Source organism: Papaver somniferum, chromosome 7, assembly GCF_003573695.1.
Source record: "Papaver somniferum cultivar HN1 chromosome 7, ASM357369v1, whole genome shotgun sequence".
NCBI lineage: Eukaryota > Viridiplantae > Streptophyta > Magnoliopsida > Ranunculales > Papaveraceae > Papaver > Papaver somniferum.
The window spans coordinates 77517185-77538719 of record NC_039364.1 but is presented as its reverse complement, the minus strand read 5'-3'; the positions used below and the strand labels follow the sequence as shown (position 1 = coordinate 77538719).

Below are 21535 nucleotides of genomic sequence, written 5' to 3'. Positions count from 1 at the left end.
ACATCTTATATGGTTTGTGTTATACAGTCATTTGGTGTAGACTTGGAATGTTTCGTTATGATTATTTCAATAACTTCAAAATTGCTTTGATGCTAATAGTGTGTGAAAACGGCTATTGTCATCCTCTAAGAAAGTTTCAATGATTGAAATAGAAGGCTTTCTCAGAGCATACATGCCGATTTATGAACATAGTATGCATTCTTGCATGTATGTGATCCATGACCGGAACTAGAGTATTCCCGTAAGCGTACTTGTAGTTGTGAAATTCCGTGTACCAAGTACACATGCCAGTACGTATACTTGTGTAAGGTATAGGTCCGGGAATTTCTGTTGGGTTTTGGAAATGTACTAAGGTATGCGTACCCGTTGCGTACTGGTGAACCCAAACTCAGTATGCGTACCCGTTTGTATACTTAAGTAGTTAAAGTTCTAAAATCAGTTTGTTCATAAACTAATACATTTATATATTAAGGAATGCATTCTTTGCAAACCGTGGCTATAATGTTCATGAATTGATTCGAGTGAATCAAACCGATTTTGCTTCAATTGTGTTCTTGTATACTTCTATGAGAATATAGAAATTGAGCAACTCTTTAACTAGTTTCATTTGAGTCATTTGAAATAGTTATGGTTAAGATGAATAAGGTTGATATGAGAGTGTTCATATAGATAACCTCGGTTAACCACTGTTGAGCCAACATGGTGTACGCGTTTAGGTACGGTTACATAAACCTAAATGAGGGTACATTTCATTTGTGTATAACAAGCTAAGTTCGATCTAACGGTTGAAAGATATTAGCTTGAATCTAATCAGGTTTTCATCTAACGGTGAATATTGAATGCTTTGTTACCAAGGTAACTTAGATTGCAAACCCTGATTTGAAAACTATATAAAGTAGAACTATAGTAACTGGGAAACCTAATCCACACACCTCCTGTGTGATACTAGTTGTATAAGCTAGAGTCGATTCTCCTTTAACCTTAGGTTTTTCTTGAAACCCTGTAGGTTAAAGACTTCATTGGGATTGTGAAGCCAGACCCAACTATTTTCTCTGTAGTTGCGTGTTCTGATCTTGTTGTTTCTATCGTATTGAGTACTATCTTCTCTAAGATTTGCTTGAGATTTAATCTCCGATAGGCAAGATAAAAAGTAGTCACAAACATCTTCGTCTCATCGTTTGTGATTCTACAATATCTTGTTTCGCTACCATACAATTAAGATTATTGTGAGGTGATTGATAATACTAGGTTGTTCTTCGGGAATATAAGTCTGGTTTATCAACCGGTTCCTGTTCACCTTGATTTATCAAAAGACGGAACAAAACTCGTAGGTATTTCTGTGGGAGACAGATTTATCTATTCCAATAGACTTTTCTGTGTGAGTTAGATTTATTTATCAAGTCTTCGACATTGGGTCGTAGCAACTCTTGGTTGGTGAGATCAGCTAAGGGAATCAAGTGTGTAGTATCCTGCTGGGATCAGAGACGTAAGGAGCACAATTGTACCTTGAATCAGTGTGAGATTGATTAGGGTTCAACTACATTCCAGTCTTAAGTTCATTGGTAGTAGGCTAGTGTCTGTAGCGGCTTAGTACATTGTGGTGTTCAAAGATGGACTAGGTCCTGGGGTTTTTCTGCATTTGCAGTTTTCCTTGTTAACAAAATTCTGGTGTCTGTGTTATTTCTTTTCCGTATTATATTTTGTTATATAATTGAAATATCACAGGTTGTGCGTTGAATCGATCAATTGGTAAATCCAACCTTTGGTTGTTGATTGAAATTGATTGATCCTTGAACATTGGTCTTTGGTACCGTTCAAGTTACTTCTCTTATATTCAATCGGGCTCGCAAATTCCTATTTGTTGATTGCAGATTGAATTGAGAGATAGAGATATAAAACTCTTTGATATACTTTTCTCTAGATTGAGTCTGACTGTCTAGTTGATTCTCTTGAAAGTATATTGGAGTCTGTCTATTCAGATTGCCAAAAAAAAATATTGGGTGTGGTTGTTAGACCCCCTCTTTTTCACAACTCCTTCAAATTTAAGCTTTGTTATTGTGTTTCTCTTCTTCCTAACATTGGCAATCCTATGAAAATAAGAATAATTTGAGTCCCCCTATCTGAAATCATATTGTTTAGCTCTTGCATGCCACTTCCTTGCTTCCTTCCATGATGTTTCTCAACTTCAACAAACTCATCATTATATCCTCAAATTGTTCTTCAGACAGCTCGTGAGTCTCATTCATTTGATCCAGCATATCAATATTTTCAGTAAGTTCAACATTTTCTTGTCTATCACCTCCAAACTCCAATCTGCTGCACTCTTTCAGAAAATACTTCAGGTTTTGGAATTTCTTTAAAAAAAAAAAAAACTTGCTCGACCCTGGTAATCCATAGATCCCCACCGTTACTTAAAATTCTTTGTAAAATTTTTATGCAATAACAAACCATTTTCAAATTTAAAGTAATATTAGGTTTAGTCACAACATCATGGGTTTGTGATCAAAAATCACTCCAAAAGTCAACACTCAAAAGAAATTTGTCCGACCTGCAAAGAAGAGGATCCTTTTGCATATCACACCAAGTGAAAACACCACCCACCAAATGCAAATCAACCAATTCTTGGTTCAGAATAAAACTGTTCAAAAAATCATTATTTCTATTGTCACCTTCTCCTTTATTTCTCTCATCTTCACTTCTCACAATATTCATATCTGCAACAAAAGAAATTGGACCACTCCACTAACTCCTCACCTCATTAAGATCATTCAAAAAAAAAAAACGTTTCATTATAACCACAAGGTGAATAAACATTACAAACTGCACATTTAGCTCCATTCACTTTAGAAAAGCCTTTTCATTATAAACACAAGGAGAATAAACATTACAAACTGCACATTTAGCTCATTCACTTTAGAGCAGAAACCAATTCAAATGTTGTTAACACCGGTTCTTTCATCCTCCCTCATAATCTTATTTGTATTCCAAATAGAAAGTAAACCTCTACTATTCCCATTACTTCCCACTGATAGAAGATACGGCCAATCAAAATCCTCATCAAACCACAACTGCTTCACCAACCACTTATCCATCTTCATAATTTTAGTTTCATGCACCAAGCATAAGACACATTTTTTATTTCGAATCAACTCTTTCAAGGCTGTCATTTTATCAAAAGCATTTAACTCTCTAACATTCCAACTGATGATTTTCTTGACATCCATTAATAACTTCAATTAATTTTGAGTATCGTTCAAAGTCTGATATAAATCAAAGTTGTCCACTTCTACCAACACCAGCTCCTTCATACAAACCTCAACAATCTTCTCAGTTGCCACCACATTTTTCTCAGCATTTGCCTTCCTGAACGCTTTCTATTTCATAACTTGTTTCATCACCACTTCTTTAAGAACTTGCTTATTACCCTCACAAACACCTCTATACACATACAACAATGCATCAACATAAGTCGAAGTATAAAATATAATATAATATTAAGTGAGATAAAATAGGATAAAATGACATATAATAAGATAAAATGAATACAATTTAATAGAATAATTATCGGGAAACAAAAAATATATTGGGCGGTCGTAGAAGAGTGGCGGGCGGTTGAACTATTGTCGGCGGTTGGAGAAGACCCGCGCGGTGCAAAAAGAAGCACGCGGCTCCTCCTCGGGTGCAATAAGCAAGCCAATAGTTTTGTCCATTTTCCCATCTCATAGCCCAGTAGCGAAAGTCTCTTCAAAACATTCGTTTTTCAAGTTTGTTCATCCTATAATGGGAGCAAAATGGCAAATCTTTGATTTGCCAATTCCACAGGGATTACCCCAAGGAGAAAAACGTGGAATTTTTCAACCTTGATCGGTTCATACTTCATAGTAAGGAGAAAAAAACGTGGAAAAGAGGAAAAAGAGAGAAGTGGACATTATAAAACAAGAAAAAGAGTGATAGTTTGTAATTTTGTAAGGCCAAAATATCTCCATATCCCACCTAAGATCTCACAGTAGTTTCTTATCTCTTTCTGAGTCTACTACTCTCTCATTCAGTCATTCTCCCTTTCTTTCTCTTTCTCTCTGTAGCTGTGCCAGAAAAAATCACACAAGAAAGTATGGCCGCCACACTCACCTTTCTAAGTCTTCCAATTAAACCCCTTCAAACCAAATCAAAACTGTCAAATCTCAACCAATTAACAAAACCCCAACTGATCAAAGCCAGTACAGATGATAATATTAATATTAATAAGAAGAAGAACCCAACAGAACTCTTGCGAAATCTCATTCACCAAACTCCTCACCATTTAAAATCTTCTCCTCTTCCTCTTACTGTAATCACATTGCCTTTCTTACTTGATCCACAGGCAAGTTATACTACACCTTTTATACCAAATTCTTTCATTTATACAACTTAGAATTAAATTATGCTTTGGGGTTTTTCTTTTTCAACTTGATTTCATTTTGATAACTGGTTTTTAATGTTTTACATTTATAATTCTTTTTGGAGCAAAAAAGTAGATTTTTAATTTCTTATTTTGTATTTGATTTGATTATGTTTATCAAATGTGGGTATTGTTTGCAAACAGGATGCACTTGCTGCTGGTGGAGAATTTGGAATCTTCGAAGGTAGGACATTGGCACTCATTCATCCAATTGCGATGGGTGGTTTGTTTCTATATACACTATGGACGGGCTATTTAGGTTGGCAATGGCGAAGAGTACGAACTACTCAGAATGAGATTAATGAACTCAAGAAACAAGTGAAACCTGTTGCCGTTACACCAGAAGGAAAAGAGATCCCTTCACCACCTTCTCCCATTGAAGTTAAAATTCAAGAACTCACTGAGGTATACAATTTACGATTACGATATTTGCAAACCTATATACACAACCATTGTCAAATGAACCTTTATTTTGCAGTTTTATCCTATAAATAAATTTGCCATTTTGGTGCCATTGATGCCTTAAAACTTAATTTTACAGGAAAGGAAAGTGTTGTTGAAAGGGTCATTCAAGGATAGACACTTCAATGCTGGTTCGATACTGCTGGGATTTGGAGTGTTAGAGTCAGTTGGTGGAGGGCTGAATACATGGCTGCGAACAGGAAAACTCTTCCCAGGGCCGCATCTGTTCGCTGGAGCAGGTGAGTCGCTATATTTTGAGTAGGAATACTTGTCGCAGTTACTTCAGTAGCCACGAAAATGGATACGGTTGTTTCCAAGTACTTACCATGACAACACTCTTTAGAACAGTAAAATATGCTAAAATTTTGGGGTTTCAACAGGAATAACAGTGCTCTGGGCAGCAGCTGCTGCTCTTGTACCTGCAATGCAGAAAGGGAATGAAACAGCTAGAAGTCTACACATCGCGTTGAATACAATTAATGTGTTGCTATTTATATGGCAAATTCCAACGGGTATAGACATTGTCTTCAAAGTATTTGAGTTCACCAAATGGCCGTGAATTTTTTCTTTAGAATTCCATTACTGAAGTTTTCTTGCTTTGTGGAACATTTGTTGTTCTGCTGTGTTTCTTTCTTAACCTATCATCACTTAATGTCATTGTAATATTTGTTCATTCAAACATGGGAAATAAAATCACCTATAAAGTTTCTTTATAGTGTTTCACTGCCTTTATCCATTAATGGCAAAAATACATAAATTAATAATTTTCATTTCATTCACAAATACTTTTAATTTACATTTCATTCACCAATACTTTCAATTTTCATTTCATTCACCAATACTTGTGTTTTTTTCTGATGGACTAACGATTGATACCAGGAACTTATCTCATCTTTGCAATACAGCTCCGCGGAGTAGCAAAAAATTGGAACAACAAATAGAGGAAAATAGAGCACATCAGAGTGTCCGTCATGAATTCATTGCAACTTCTAATTTTTTTGCAATGCAGCACCGTAGTACAATAAATTGGAACGCGAGGTATACTGTCGGAACAACAAATGAAGTTTGCACAATGAAAGAAAAAGACAGCACGAGAGGGTATATCGAGAATTTTACAATATAACAAAATCAATTGAAGGAAACCATAAAAAATTCAGAACAAAAATGAGCAAAAAAAGGGTATTCTTTAGTAAGCATATAACGTTATTATTCTCATAGGGTAATGTCATACTTGAAAACCTTACAATATAGATTCACACTAATAGACCTAGGATACACATGAATTAACCGGTTATGATGCCTGCAAGAACGTCACTTTTCCCTCGTGCAAAGATTGTGTAAACAAGACGAATTCCATCAAGCCACCCATCCAAGGACTCCCACGTGTCAGCAACCTAATCAGGAATTTGATGGACCAATTACTCTCGGGCTTTCCGCCATTTTTAACTTGAAGTAAGCATTAAAATCAACACCATTTTTTCTCCTCAGGTTTAAAATTTGCAACCAGAATGAAAAGAATGCTTACCAAGTAAACTGGTCCATTAACTGTATCAATACACAGACCTGCACCAGGAGGTAATGTGAGATCCGAACACGCTGATACAGAAACAATGTCAGGAACCTCGATTCTGATGGCTGATTTATCAACGGTGCCTGCGGCCACTAACCTGCCTGAAGGGCTTTGAGATAACTGCTTTTGGTCACCCTTGTTAATCTACGGGAATAAATTTCACCGATTTAGTAAAATCTCCACAGGCATAATATTGTTATCATAGACACTGCAATTAACCTGGGATGTCATGCAGTTAGAAACATTATATTTAAAAAACTTATGCGGCACATGCACATGAAGATAAAGGTTAATAGTTCATAAAATTGACCTTGTTCTCCTCTTCTTCAGTCTAATAAAGTAGGTTCACATTTTAAGACAAGTGGTTTACAGCAGTCCTTATATAAAATGGATTTGACCACATGGGAACTCGTTTTTCTAATAAAGAAAAGATCTAAACAAAAGCACAAAGAAACAAAGACACGGATGTGTAGAGCGACATCACGATATTTTTGTCACCTGGTGGAATAGAGAGGAAATTAAACAGACATACATATATAATATGGTGGCTAAGTGACATCATGAAGTTAGCAAAATAATTATAATTTGCAATATCCAGATCAATCACTATGAGAATGCAGCAAGGAAGCTAGATTCACGTCAAGAATAATATGTAATAACGGAAACAAGGCCAAACTTACCTGTAGGAGTCCTTCGTGATTCAAAACAAACTGTGTTCGCTTCCAATCACTGTGGGCTGCAACTGGATTCCCAACAGGTGGTGCAGTCAGATACCCAACTTTAAGATAGGGCAACGGTAGCTGTGAAGAAATGACTCTTGTCAGACATAATCGAACTCATTTACGGCTGCACTTTGGCATGTATTAGCAATTTAGCATAAATAACTACAAATACAACTAGTTTTTAAAGGACCATAGTGGAGTTCCATTTTTATCAAGAGAAAAATGCAACGACGTAACTAAGGAAAAATGAATAACAAAAAGGATATATGGATCTGAAAAGGCTTAGGATTGTCAGACAGATCAATACTAACCATTGAACGAACAAGTCTCAAGGCACTGCGGTAGACCTGCAGCATGTCACAAAGGTACATTAGAACTTCTGTTTTAGTAACCAATGATACATATATTATTATCCAATTATCATCAAAAATAAGCAAAATAGGTTAAATTCTAATGTAGAAGCCTTTTACACTTTCTTATCTTAGATTATCCAGACCATTTATTTCGATCTTATTCACATACATTGGTATTCGTTAGAAACCACGACTCTGTTCTTGTGACTAAAATATTATATCATTACATTTAAAAATTGCTCCTACATCACATTTGCATAAGGTATTTCATGACATGAATGAAAAACAGAACCTGTTCACTGAAGTTGTACTAGAAAGTTAATTCTCTAGTCTAGATTAAAATAAAAATAAATTTTAAATATGCCATAATACAAAAATCTGTGGCTGAGGAAAAAATATGCTCAAGTGTCAAATATGCTCAAGAGTCAAAAGTATTTGTTCCAAGAAGAGTGAGGTACCCGTTGTTCTTTCCATGTGTGCACTTACTAAATTGAAATAGCTACCATCCTAGAGATTGGACACCAACATATAGGAAATGAAACAAGAATACAGAGTTACTTACAGAGTAATTTGGTTTCAACGAATGAGCAGCTGCAATATAGATGGCCGATTGACTATAAAGCTCATCCGGTGACACTTCCTTTGTGTTTACTGGATCCCCGGCTCTTATTGTGTCCTCTGCTAACCCATACTGTTAAATAATAGAACTCAACAAGCTTAAGATTCACGTTTTTGCTTGTGGTGCTTGTGCATCAGATAGAAGAAAATTGCCAGAAAACATATACTAACCAGAACCGTGCCAAGGTTGTAGATTGCTCGATGGAAGTCAAACTGCAATCGGATTGCTGCACGAAACTGCCAAAATGATGCAAATGTGAAGTGGCTACTGCCAAAGTGATTACAGAAATATAAAACAGACATCTTCTACCAGCACAAAAGGTATAAAGTGTGTAACTGATTGCTGATTACTACTACGAGCATCAAAATAGTCTCACGTGCTTATAGTTGACTTCTATACCTTACTGATTGCAGTTCTGACAATGGTCTGCTTTTCCCGAACAGGAACAATTGCACTGAGTTCCTAAATTGCACAATTATATCACATAAAAGAAGATTAGTTGCTACTTACTAGCATAAGACATGATGGGAAAGATTCCTGAAAAGTGGAACGTCAGATTCTTAGAATCATAATTTATGCAGAAATACAACTTTAGGAACTTGCTGTAAGATGAAAGTTGATACCTGTAAAGCAAGTCCCCAATTGTTAAGTGCCTGTGACAACAACGATCAGATGTAACTATAACAGGGTATGTATGCTAAAATCATGAGTTCAAAGCTTTAATACAGAAAAGTGAAAGGGATAATTGGACTTTAGTACTCAGGTTGTGTCCAATACTAGCCTTTGGTCTAACATTTGTCCATCGTTAGGGCTTGGTACCTGGACTGGACGTTGACTTGTGCTGACTTTGTTAAGTGATAACGTGTCTAATTTTTCACTTTTTAAATGTGTAAATACTAATTCAGTTGTGACTTTTGTAACAAAGACCTGTGAAGTCCCTAACGTTTGTTGTTGCAGAGATGATTAGAATTGTGTTCAGTTAGGGTTTTCATTCTTAACTGGGTTTAATTCATTCTGTGAATACATTCATCTAAGCATCAATACCCATGACACCAATTCTCTGCAGCAACACTTCAGTTCCATGGCAATTCATCACCAAACATCTCAGGCACAGAATCATCACAAACCCTTGAAAATAACAACAAACAATCAATTTCTCTACCATCTTGAACTTCTTCTCGATCTGAAACAGCAGCAGTTCATTCTTCTCCTTCTCCAGAAACCCATCAATCCCTAACCATCAAATTCATCTCAATTTCTTCATTCGCTTGCTATTAAAAGTAAATTCAACACAAACCCATTTCAGCTCCGTCTTCACTGATTCTTCTTCCTAACTCCATCTTTATCTCAATTCAACTATCAGACCCCATAAATAAAAGCCTAACTTCTAACCTGTTTCAAGTTATTACCACAAACCGATTTAACCATTGAGCATCACTAATTCATAATTCGAACCATTCTTCTGATCAATAACAGATTCATCTTCCAATTTCTGCTCAAAACCCCATCTCTTGAATCTTCCATTAGCAAAAAAACCCTAACTTTCTGTTCTTGTTACAAACCAACAGATCCTTAATCTCTCTGTCAAATTGAATCACACCAAACCCTAACTTTATTTCTTCATCCTGTTCATCACTGCAACTTCAATCTCACATCAAAACCTAACCTCAATTGATTCTTCAGTTCACCGCAACACAACATCTTCTTCTTTATACAGATCGAAGCCATCCTTCCTCTTCACTGTGTTCGTCAATTTCAGACAAAGAGGTCTCAAATAACTGCCTCCATTTTTCCTCTCTCAGTTTCATGTGAAATTCAAATAAGAATTGATTTAATAGGGGTCCAATTATGGGCTTGAGTTGGAATTTCTATTAGGATTTAGGGTTTCAATTGCTTCACAATAGAATTGATTCAACAGGGGTTTAATTATGGGTTTGAATAGGAATTTTGGTTGGGATTTTATTAGGGTTTCAATTGGATTTGATGAAGAAAATTAGTGATATAATTTTAGGGTTCTTATTTTCTTCTGGAAATGTTTCAAATGCTACTGTTTGGTTCTGCCCTATTAATGGTGGTCGAACTTGAGAAAAGGGTACACTGCTCACGACGCTATTAACAGCGTTAAATAATCAAATTTTATTTTATTTTTTTAATAGTTGGTAAACAGAAGTCGAGATTTTAATGGTGAATGAGGGTCAACGTCCAGTCCAGGTACCAAACCCTAACGTTGGACAAATGTTAGACCAAAGGCTAGTGTTGGACAAAACCTGAGTACTAAAATCTAATTATCCCAAAGTGAAAAGCATTAAGTGAATATTTTAAGGTGATGTATCTACCTGAGGACTGTTCCAGTTCAGGTGAACAGCTTTCTCATAATTTCTTGTTGCCTATGAAAGGGAACATATAAAGAATGTAAGAATTAAATCTAACGATGACAGTGTACCTAAGGCATAACATAAAACCAATATTAAAGATAGACCTGTTTCCACAATTCTTCCGCCTCCTTAGTACGACCGCGCATCTTTGCCCGATCGGAGATGGCAATAGCCCAATTGTAGTATGCCTAGTAATATAGAGTCATAAGTTAGCACGGTGACGAAGTAAATACAGAAAATCTTCCTATATTGATCAAAGATGATATACCAGTCCAACTATTCTCTTAATACTTGAGCCTCTTTATCACATTCAAATTACACTACAAGGGAATTTTTCTAGATTAAGTATGATCAAACTACTGCAAAGCTCTTCACTGTTTTGGAGGTAGGGTAAGCAAAAAAAAGTCATTCTGTATTGTCTGTGGCTGAACACTTTTTATGGACTGGAAATTTTAGCTACCGTGTAAAACCAATATACATACATCATGAAGAGTAGGACATAGCTGAGTAGCTTCATCGTATTTCTTACAAGCTTCCTCGAGTAAAGAATCTTTTGAGGGTGAACTAGATTCTGGACCAACATTATCTGCACTTTCCTGCATGTTGAGTTAATATCAGATTGAAAAATTAATTTAAGGTTTAATATAAAAATTGATGAATGACGAGACAAACTTAAAACTAAAGGGGTCATAATAAAAACAGAAAGAACGATATTTGGAAACCAAAAGTTGATAGGAAGAAAGGAATAAAGAAATTTACTAATTTTTCGTTCATCGAAAGCTAACTAAGAATCTAATCATTGAGATCAAAGCTTCACTATATTTCTAGCTATTGACAGAATGTTGTTATATTCTTAGGGTTTACAGACTTGATTACCAAGTGGGAAATTTTGTTGAAATCTTCATCTGAGGAACTGGAAAGGTGTTCTATTTGCTTTTCATTCACAAATTCAACCATTATTTTCTTTAAAAGTAACACTCACTAGCATGTTTAAGTAATTTAAAACCAAATATCTGAATCATATTCATGAACAAAACTATAGTAATCAATACAAAATCGATTTCCTGAGTAAGCCCAGAAAGACACAGCCCAGCCTGCCTACGGCTTGGGGACCAACCATACAAGAGTGAGTTAGAGAGAGAGGACTTCCAACCGTTAAACATATGTGGCGCCTCTAGTTTTTTAGGCTTAACACAATAGTGAAGCACGCGGCTGCTATTTAATAGACACATGTGACACAAACCAGTTACCGCTTGAAAAGTGAACTCACGGTAATTTCGTTTAGAATTCCAAAAGTCTCATTGAACTTCATTAAACTTTAATCTTGTAAAACAATGACCATACAGTACACTTTATTGAATAGTTACAGATTCAACCTAATAAAAGTTTTGATGGGTAGAACAACAATTCTAACTTGGTGTAAGCAGACAAGGAATGGAGAAGTATATTATAAGCATGTTAGACTGCCAATTAACTAGATCATACTGCACATTTACAAACGCCAATCAAGTAAAAAAACGTTACTAATTAATAATTTAAGCAGTTAAGCAGAACCTGAAGAACCAAAGCCCAATTGTAAAGCGCATCATAGTCTTCTGGATTCCTTTCTATTGTACTAGCATACCTATAAAAAGGGACCAAATTGTTACACAGTTTGCAGAAATACTCTCAATTAGCATCATCCCAAACAATCTTCACCTATCTCATAGAATTCAGATAGGTAAGCAAAAAAACAGTAAGTAAAAGGTAGCAAACAAGTCTTATAGAAGGTGTAATACTTGTCTATTTGATAATGAATTTACCTAAGCTTCCAATGGGGAAGCAATTGGCAAATTCACAATTCTGTACCTCTTAGCAGCAAAAGTAAGAATCCGTTGGCGAGAGCGACCCTCCTCATCTAAACCTGTGACACTGTCGATCAAATCAATAGCAGCATTGTTATGCTGCTGTTGTTGCTGCTGTGTGCTTCCTCGGCTAAAAAAGAGAGCAAAAATCAGCACAACCCTTTACTTAGATGCGATAAAACAAGAGAATCCACCCAACCATACACCAGGAAAGGGAAACAAAAAGAAGGAAAAAGACAAACGAAAAAAATAATTAGTCAGAATCGAAATTTAGGAGTAACAAACATAGTTACTGAGCTTTGCCTTTCTGAAATACAAGTAGTGTATCAAGGATACAAACCATTGATACCCAAATATGCAAAAAAGAAAATGAGATCTAGAGCAAGGAACTGGTTACAATGAAGGGTTGGAGCTTAACTTTCTATGATCAGTTTCGAATGTGCAGAAGAAATTTGTGATTGAAGGTGAAAGAGCTATTACACAGCTGGTGGTTCTGTGCACTGTTTTCAAGCATTGAGTCTCAAATATTGATATGGTCCTCTTTCTTGTTCTTGTTCTTATTTTTTCTTTCTTTTCTTTTCCATTTTTCTTTTTGTGTGCTCTTCTCTTCCTTAAAAGGTTTTGTAATTACACGATGTTCTCATTTTATATATCATATATTTCATAATTATGTGAAGTATTCACCCTAATATGTTCTCTACCTTCTCATGCGACTTCATCGTCTTGTACAAAATTTTGCCTCACAAGTTAATGAAGACAAGCGTCACATTGACAGCTGACAATGCATTCCTAGAGATGCTCATGATCAAGAAAGAAAAATCAGAAAGTTAAACTCCCTGTAATAACTGTCAAGACTTTCCACTATTACTACGTCAAACTCATCCAAATGGGAGCTATGATTCAGTAAAATGTTTGTTCGAGGAAAAGAGGAGTCCTTATGCCCAATTAATGCAAAAACACTACCAACTACATAGCAATTCGCAGCTACATACACTAGGCCTTTAATTGTTAACTCCAGTTCAGATGCAAAGTTCAATTAGAGCCGACACTGTTTCTTCCCACCTCAGAGTTCATAACTATTACTGTTTATATGCAAAATGTAATCCCAAAGAGAGATAATTTCACCAAGCAAGTTAATTAAGTTCTGAAGAATATAGGCTAAATTCTCCCTATTAGCTGCTTAAGGTCTTCAATTTCGTTAGAGTTTGATTATTTGTCAACAAAAAACTAAGTTTCCGTAATAACTCAAATACACCACCAACTATACAGAAACTTGAACATCAAACAATACGTAACTTCACATGAATGAACATAATATAGACAAATTCACTTAGATCAATATATAGACAAATTCACTTAGATCAAAGCTAAAAACAAAATTGGGTTACCTAAAAATTCTTGAGTTTCTCTATTTTCGATCTACCATGTTCTTGATTATTATCACTGAAGTTTTCATTTTATAATACAGTGATAGTAATAATGATAAAGAATAATTTCATAATTGACTAAATTTAACAAAACCCAACCTGTGTGGTGAAGCACTAGTGCGAGAATCCCCATCAATAATTTCACTCTCTTCTTCCTTCAATTCATTTAACAACTCTCTCATTGTAAATGTTCGATTTCCTTCATCCTTTTTCAATTCAGGTTTCGCTTTTACTTCTTCAACAACGGATGAAGAATCCTGTGATCCGATCTCAGTCTCTTTAACATCATTTATCTTTGGATCTGATTCAGAAACAATTGTTTCTTGTACACCTCCATTCACCAATTCTGAATTCTCTATTTTCTCTATTTCTGAATTCTCTATACTCTCTAATTCTGAAACCTCTACCTTTGGGATTTCTGATTTATCAATGCTTTCTAATTCTGGATTTTCTCCATTCTCCAATTCTGGTTTCTCTCTGTTTTCCAACTCTGGTTCATCGGTGTTTGCAGACATTATCAAGAACTAGGGTTTCCGAAAGAGAATGTGAGAGAAGATCTGTATAAAGGAATGAATGGGAAGCAGAAGAAGATGAATCTCCTGGAGTGGGCTTGGAGTAAAGATATAGATGCAATGCAAGGAACGCTCTGCAGTTTGTCATATTTTGTAACCAGAGATCAAGAATATAATATCTGGCCTGCGGGATGTATGTCCAAGGGACCAAGGCTCCAAGCCACCGAGTTTTATGACACCCTCGTTCAGGCACAAGACTACTCTATTGCTAAAGGCGGTAGTGGTAATGCTAAGACGGATGTAGAGATTGACGTTTAGTCCCAAAGTTGGTGGGCTTTGGACACTTTAGTCCTGGTGTCTGAGGCCTAGTACTCATCAATCCAAATTTTCCAACTCGTGTACTGTTTAGTCCATATTTAAACGAGTTAATCCAAATTTCAACCGATTTAGAAAATACGTTATTTTCTTGTTACCGTAACTGCCCTTTTCATTTTCTTATATTCATTTTATGCTTAGAATTTTTTGGAGAGAGAGAGAAAGCAATTTACATAGAGGAAAGTAGAGAAAGAAGAATAATATTTGAAATTCATTGGAAGGAAGCCAAAAATCTCTTAAGCTTCAATGACGGCGGTAGATGCGGAAAGGATGCAGGTAGAGATAAGTGATATGTCATGACTGCTAAGCATTAATCAGGTGAAGATCTTAGACATATTAACGATTTCAACTTCAAGTTTGACAAAAATCTCAATTGAAATCGTCTTGAAGCTCACAGTAATGATCTTAATTCTAGAGGTAATAATCGAATCAGACTTCTCTTTTTAACATCACTGCTTAAACCTAAATTCAATTTATTTATTTATTTGCGTCAAATTAGATTTCCTTTTGGTTAATCGTCGTGATTTTGTGTTAGGTTTAGGTAATTGAAATGAGTATTCTCGAATCGAATCATTGGAAGGATTTGATGTCTCAAATGGAATAAACTGAGAACGACGTCTTCTCAAATCAAATAATTGAAAGGATATGAGGTAATTAAGCAGATTAAAACCACAATTTAGGTATATGAAATTTTAATTAGATGTTATTTTTTTAAAATTAATTTTAGGGTATGTTTCTTAAATTATGCATTTATTGTTCAAGTTTCATGGCTCTGTATTCTTTTCACTGAGATAATTTGTTAGATTTACTAAAAAGAAAGATTTTGTTACATGAGATATAGTTGGGGTAAAATCATGGAAATATCCTGGTTGGATTATTATTATGCTTAATCCAGCATTGAAAGCACCTAAGAGCATCCACAGTGGGCGAGTATAACCAAAAATTTGGGATGAGATCGTAACACAGTGGGACGGAGTAAAGATCAAATCCCAACCAAAGATCAAATTCCAGACCAAATATGGTCGCGACCAAATCCCAAATTCTAATATAGTCGGGCGTAAATTTAAAGTACGCTTGTTGCTGGGCGTAAATTTAAAGTACGCTTGTTAACGGGCGGAGATTTAAATTACGCCCGATGAAATTTTAATTAAATAAAAAAAAAAAGAATGAGGCGGACTTTTAAAGTCCGCCTGATGAAATTTTACAGAAAAAAATTGAAAGTCCGCCTGACGAAATTTTAATCATGTACCGTTGCGTCACAACACGGACTAAACCCAAATTTTGGTCTTTTTTTTGATCTTTGATCTTTGGTTTTGATCGCACCACTGCAGTTGCTCTAACAAGGTTCTGATACTAGACCTTTCATTGATTTATGATTTTTTTTTGAAATAAAATGGGATTGGATTACAAAATTTAGTTTGATTTGTTTCTCATTCGTCTTATGGTAATATAATGAAATTGATTTAGTTTGATTTTTTTCTCATTTGTCTTACGGTTATAAAATGAAATTTAAGTAGTTTTAGCTTTTCCCCCAAATTAATTTGGTTTAGGATTAGTGAGGTTCTCACAATCTGCAACTGTTTGATTGCATAAATATCATTCGTACAGTATCGCGCATGATTTACGCCTAGTTGGTTGATTTTATGTCTTTTGACATATAAAATTTATGAGGTGTTGGCTAGACATAATTCTAGTAGTGCTTATGGATCTGTATATCCTATTTCTCTGCCTTGACACTTTTTCTCTGAGTTTAATGTCCTTGGTTCTTTTTACTCTCTCTTATTAACCATTTTGTTCCCCTGGTTGTAGTCAAGGTTGATCTTCTTTAATTTTTAATTTTCAAAAGAGTTGTACTTATTCCTTAATTTTCAAATACAGATGTGGTTGCAAAATTGGAGAAAGATGATGATATTCCTTTCCGTCGCAATGATCAATCAAGTGAGTTTCACATCCATCTGACTGTCAAAGTATGAATTTTGTAGATGATAATCTAAGCATATGATGCATAAAATGTTTCAATTTTTCTTAGTATGAATTTTTGAAGGAATCATTATTCTTAGTATGAAATTGGTTAGGTGGACTTTGTTACATTTGTAACTTAATTTCTTTGTTACATTACAACTTAATGTCTTTCGTTGCTAGTCATTTGTTACATGATTGACTTTATCGTAAGACAATAATAAGTTGATTATAGATGGTGAGACTAGTGATGGACATAATCACATGCATTAAGTTACTCAAGATTGGGTTAAAGAAAAGGTTAAATATGATTGGATATCATATCATCGAGCCTTCTTATTAGTTTTATCTTTCAGGCACTGATAAGATAGGACTATGTATTGTATGTTTTTTAACCTCACTACGAGTTTAAAAATGTTGCACCCATGGTTAATGTCTTTTGTCTTAACGTGTCTGGTTCATTCTTTATCTGTTAAGAGTACAACAAAAACCATTTGAACACCAAGTTGAGAACCTGAACATGAATAATTAATCTCCAATACTTGCCTAAAAATGTCTCATAATAGTTCTTCATAATCATATTGGTCAATATGCAAGGGGGGAAAGCCCAAGCGTGTATCGGCAGTAGAAGTAGTTAGTTTTATAGCTTAGGAGTAACCATTTAGTAGATCATTTTACGCAAAACATTTCTTGTTTGATTTTGAAACTAAAGAAGTGTTTTCGGTACATGTATGTTTGCTGACTGTTGCAACCTCTTATGTCTAGCTGCTAAACAATTAATTGTTACTTATTAGACTTGATCTTAACTGTTGAGGGTCGGGGCCAAACACATAACAAAAGCTCTTGCCCCTTGTTTGTTGTACATGCATGATCACCTATAAAGAAACAAACTTACTAAGTCCTTAGAATGCATCAGTGCATCACTCACAACTCTATCGTGATTATATAAAAGTGAGGTGCTTTTGATTTACTAGTTATCGCAATTAAAATTTTCATCTGTCATCATGACTGCATAGATTAAGTGGTCCATAACCGACGATTTGAGCGGACATGGGATTTAATATGGGTGCACATAAAAGTGGTGCCCAATCTAACGATTATGCTTAATCCTAAAAATAAGAATTAACCGGTGTACTTTTTTGTACACTAGTTATATGGGTGCATATAAAAGTGCACCAGTTAAATAGTCCCATTCCGACCATGTGTACCTGTCAAATGTGAATATATGTAGGAAGTATGGTAATATATAGTTATTGTCTTCTTATCAATGTGGACGTCTATCTAATTAGTGGTCCTCCCTAAGAAAAAAATTCGCTTCCTTAAATCTCGTGGTATGAGATAACTATATATCATCAACAATAGAGTATCATAGAAAGATTTGAAAAATATGCCTGCTTGGACGTTGTAGTAAAAAATGGAGTTGTTGATTGATTTCATATCCTCATCATCTTCTTCTTCAAATTCTATCCCCGTTGATGTAATTAAAAAGTTAACAAGTTTTCTACATAGAAGAATTTTTAGGATTGCTTTTGGTAGCAATAAGACTGATGATCACAGTAGAATCAACTAGCTTATGGAAATCCTTGGCGGATGGTCGCTTTAACTGCCCTCTTTGCGGCCGTTTTCTGTTGCACAAAAATAGTGATTGCTTTCATCAGCATTATGTTGCGCAGCATGCTATAGTGTCGTTATATTTTCTATGAAAAATAAGCGAGTAAGTTCTTTAACATATGGGATTATTAGCTCCTTATAGCTTTGAGTATAATCCGACTTTCATCTCCTTTGATATTGAATTGGTAATATGTACATAGTTGAACACATGTCGATTCTTAATGTGTACATGATTGTACACATGTTGATTTTAATGTGTACATAATTATACACATGTCGATTGTTGATGTGCAAATAGTTGTACACCTGCTGATTATTAATTTGTACATAATTGCAGCCAAATTATATCCCGCCTAGCTTCTGCAGTGGGAGGGTTAAGTGTGCCATACGAGAAGGTTTCATAGATACATGAAAGGCCCATGCTCAATTGGCTCTGGGCAGCCTGTTGTCATCCATTTGGACCATTTTCTAATAATTCCGAAGTCAGCCAAATGCTTCAGGATGTCGCTTTGGTAAGTCAGGAATCCCCCTACAATCCTTTTTTTTTGTTTTCTAACTTAGCCTTCATGTTATCCTGTGACGATATTATTACTGGAGTAGTAAATTATCTTGTTAACATTGTTCTCAACTAGCATCTGGGTATACTGTTTTTCAACTAGAAAAATCTGGTGAACTAGATATGGATTGAGGTTTAAAATCTAAAATGTGACAGAAATTACATGTGTACATATTTGTACACCTATAATATAAGTGTACATGGTCGTACACATGTGACAGAAGTTACATGTGTACACAGTAGCCAATTTTAGAACTCTTAATCAAGTTTTAGTGAACAATATTTTTCGTTTTTTTGGATGTCGAGTCAGTGATGTTATGGTTCACTGAATGTTGGTTACGACAGAAATGTTCGGACTATCTGATTGCTCCAATACTGTCAATTGTATCAATACTTCTCCAGCAAGCACCAATTCAAGCATCTTTCCATTATAACAACGTAGAGATTCTTGCTTCTACTTGACCACATGAACTTCCATCAAACGGATGCAACCCAAATTGCCAATAACCTCTCGAATCTCGGTTAGATATACAACAGAAAAGATCATTTAACAAAAGTATTGGTAGGCATATATTCTTAAAAGTACGTAAGGTTTAATCGGTGTATTTTCTTGTACACCAGTTATATGGGTGCATATAAAAGTCCATTTTTTTTTGTGCTTGTTATACCAGGTGTATATGCTTGTACACCTTGCTCTTGCTCTTAGAGCTTCAATGGAGGAAGAGAGGGGAAGACAGGATGTTGCTTCCAGGGCTACAGAAGAAAAAGAAGGTGGACAGGGGTCAAGTTCACATGATACAACTGACTGAAAATGCTGGCATTATGTCCTTGAGGGAAAAGGAGCTAATACAGGCGATTTGATGGTAAGTTTCATGCTTTTAATTTTTGTATCATTTCATTTTCCTACTGTGAATGTGAATTACATGATATTCAAAAATGAAGGTATTATTAAATCCTTGAGGTCCACATCTCCGTGATTATAGTTGAAACTACCATGTCTTGTTGGATTATCTTAGAGTTTAGCTTCTTCAAAAGTTTAGTAAACACCACGAATTCCTTAAATTGTGTAAAAATTTCGAGGTAATTTTCACTCTGCACCCTTTTAATCTCCATATGCTTTTGTACCAGTACTTTATTAGTTTCGTGAAGTCGTTCTTGCGGTGCGTCTTGTTATATCCGGCAGTGATTTAACTGCATTTTCTCCATGCACTCTCTAGGATCCACTGTTGTATATGCATATCATTTTAGACAATCTTTTTGTCTTGTCATAAAAAATTTGATGTAGAACACACAGATACCTCTAGATTATTCTTGATCCTTGGAAATTTGCACAGCTGTTTCCTGCAGATTCTCTGCTTAATTTACTATGACAGTATGTTCATAATTATCTAAGATTTTTTTCCTTTTTCTTATGAATATGGTAACAGGATGATCACACTGCATTGTTAGAGTAAGCACTCGCAATGAACGACCATCAGTTTATTCCCTCTGGTGGTATATCATTGGAAGACACCGATATCTTTGGTGGTATATCATTAGAAGACACCGATATCTCCGAGGAAACTAAAGAAGATCAAGAGATGGCACTTGGCAAGTTACTTGCATTGCAATGATTTATGTCACTCATAAGCTCAAAATGGTAGAGCGCCCAAGCCTATCACAAGGTCTGCGGAGGTTGATGGTTCAACTCCATTCGAGTTTCATATTTTCATATGGATAACGTTATAGAGGGATGATTCAAGTTGTATGTGGAATGTGGTGTACAAACTGGTGCACCTGGTCTTGTCTTTGGAATTTTCTGTATTTTTGTAGATGTGTAAATGTTTGTACACCAATGTAAACTACGTTTTTTTTTTAAAATGAGAATTTTATAGTCATATGGGTACTCTTTTTGTAGCTCTCAGAAAGAGCTCTCCGAATTTATAAAGTTTGCGAATTTTGGACAAACGGTCCGAAAGATAAATTGTTTCTAATATTTTTTTATATTATTTAAAACTGCTGACATCATCATGAGTCGTTTTAGACTAAACTGTAAATGTTTGGACTAAATTGTAGATCAGAAAGGTTATATGTTTTGTAGTGGATTACAAGGAAGAAGATAAAGAGATGGAGAAAGAGAAGGACTTCTTATTGATATGAGTAACCCTATTACACATCTGTAGTATCCTATGTATACAATAGGACTAGAACCCTATCTATTATATTGGGCTGCACATCCGTGGGCTAAAGTCCTACAACACTCGCTCTTGTGCGGTCCAATAAAACTTCATAGGCAGTACTTCACATACAATGCTTCAGATATAGGCCTTCAAATGTAGTTCTCTCCTTCATGACTTCTGTGTCTAAGACAATTGCTCCATTAAAACTTTGACAAGGAAAAACCCAGTGGAATAAAACCTTGGTAAACTCTTCACATGTAGTACTTCACATGTTGTCTTGTATTTTACATGTAGTTCATCACATGCAATACGATCCTCAAAGATCGACGAGTCTAAGTTAGTTGCCTCGCTAAAACTTCGTCGGGAAAACCCAGAGGGAAAAACCTGAACTAAAGAAAAAGATACAATATAAAGCAAACTTAGAAAATAGTTGGACTCGAATATGTTGCCTCATTAAAACCTTGACAAGGAAAACCCAGTGGGATAAAACCTCGACGAAGGGAAAAGAGTACAACGTGACAGATGTAAGTAAAGGTGATCTGTTACGGAAGAT

At 35.3% G+C, this 21535-nt stretch overlaps 2 protein-coding genes and 1 long non-coding RNA gene across 4 annotated transcripts; 2 read left to right on the top strand and 1 right to left on the bottom strand.

The window, feature by feature from the left end:
* Positions 1-4011: 4011 nt before the first annotated feature.
* Positions 4012-5632, top strand: LOC113297684. Its single transcript, XM_026546247.1, has 4 exons — positions 4012-4360; positions 4583-4843; positions 4980-5139; positions 5281-5632. The coding sequence occupies exons 1-4, from the start codon at positions 4112-4114 to the stop codon at positions 5457-5459; spliced, it is 849 nt and encodes a 282-aa protein (XP_026402032.1). The 5' UTR covers positions 4012-4111; the 3' UTR covers positions 5460-5632.
* Positions 5633-6001: 369 nt separating this feature from the next.
* LOC113297683 (protein HLB1-like) lies at positions 6002-14481 on the bottom strand. The gene is made up of 14 exons (XM_026546246.1): positions 13910-14481; positions 12388-12513; positions 12094-12163; positions 11022-11135; positions 10644-10727; positions 10501-10551; positions 8788-8817; positions 8564-8626; positions 8335-8400; positions 8108-8236; positions 7504-7539; positions 7151-7270; positions 6426-6614; positions 6002-6294 (listed from the first exon to the last, which is right to left on the bottom strand). Exons 1-14 carry the CDS (start codon positions 14323-14325, stop codon positions 6184-6186), a joined length of 1605 nt encoding a protein of 534 aa, XP_026402031.1. The 5' UTR covers positions 14326-14481; the 3' UTR covers positions 6002-6183.
* Positions 14482-14895: 414 nt separating this feature from the next.
* Positions 14896-20644, top strand: LOC113293821. 2 transcript variants are annotated; one of them, XR_003332590.1, is made up of 6 exons: positions 14896-15114; positions 15233-15347; positions 16576-16635; positions 18605-18779; positions 19495-19686; positions 20251-20644. It is a non-coding gene; the product is annotated as an uncharacterized LOC113293821 (long non-coding RNA). The 2 variants fall into 2 exon arrangements; XR_003332591.1 differs by lacking the exons at positions 19495-19686; positions 20251-20644 and adding an exon at positions 19169-19308.
* The last annotated feature ends 891 nt before the right edge of the window (positions 20645-21535 follow it).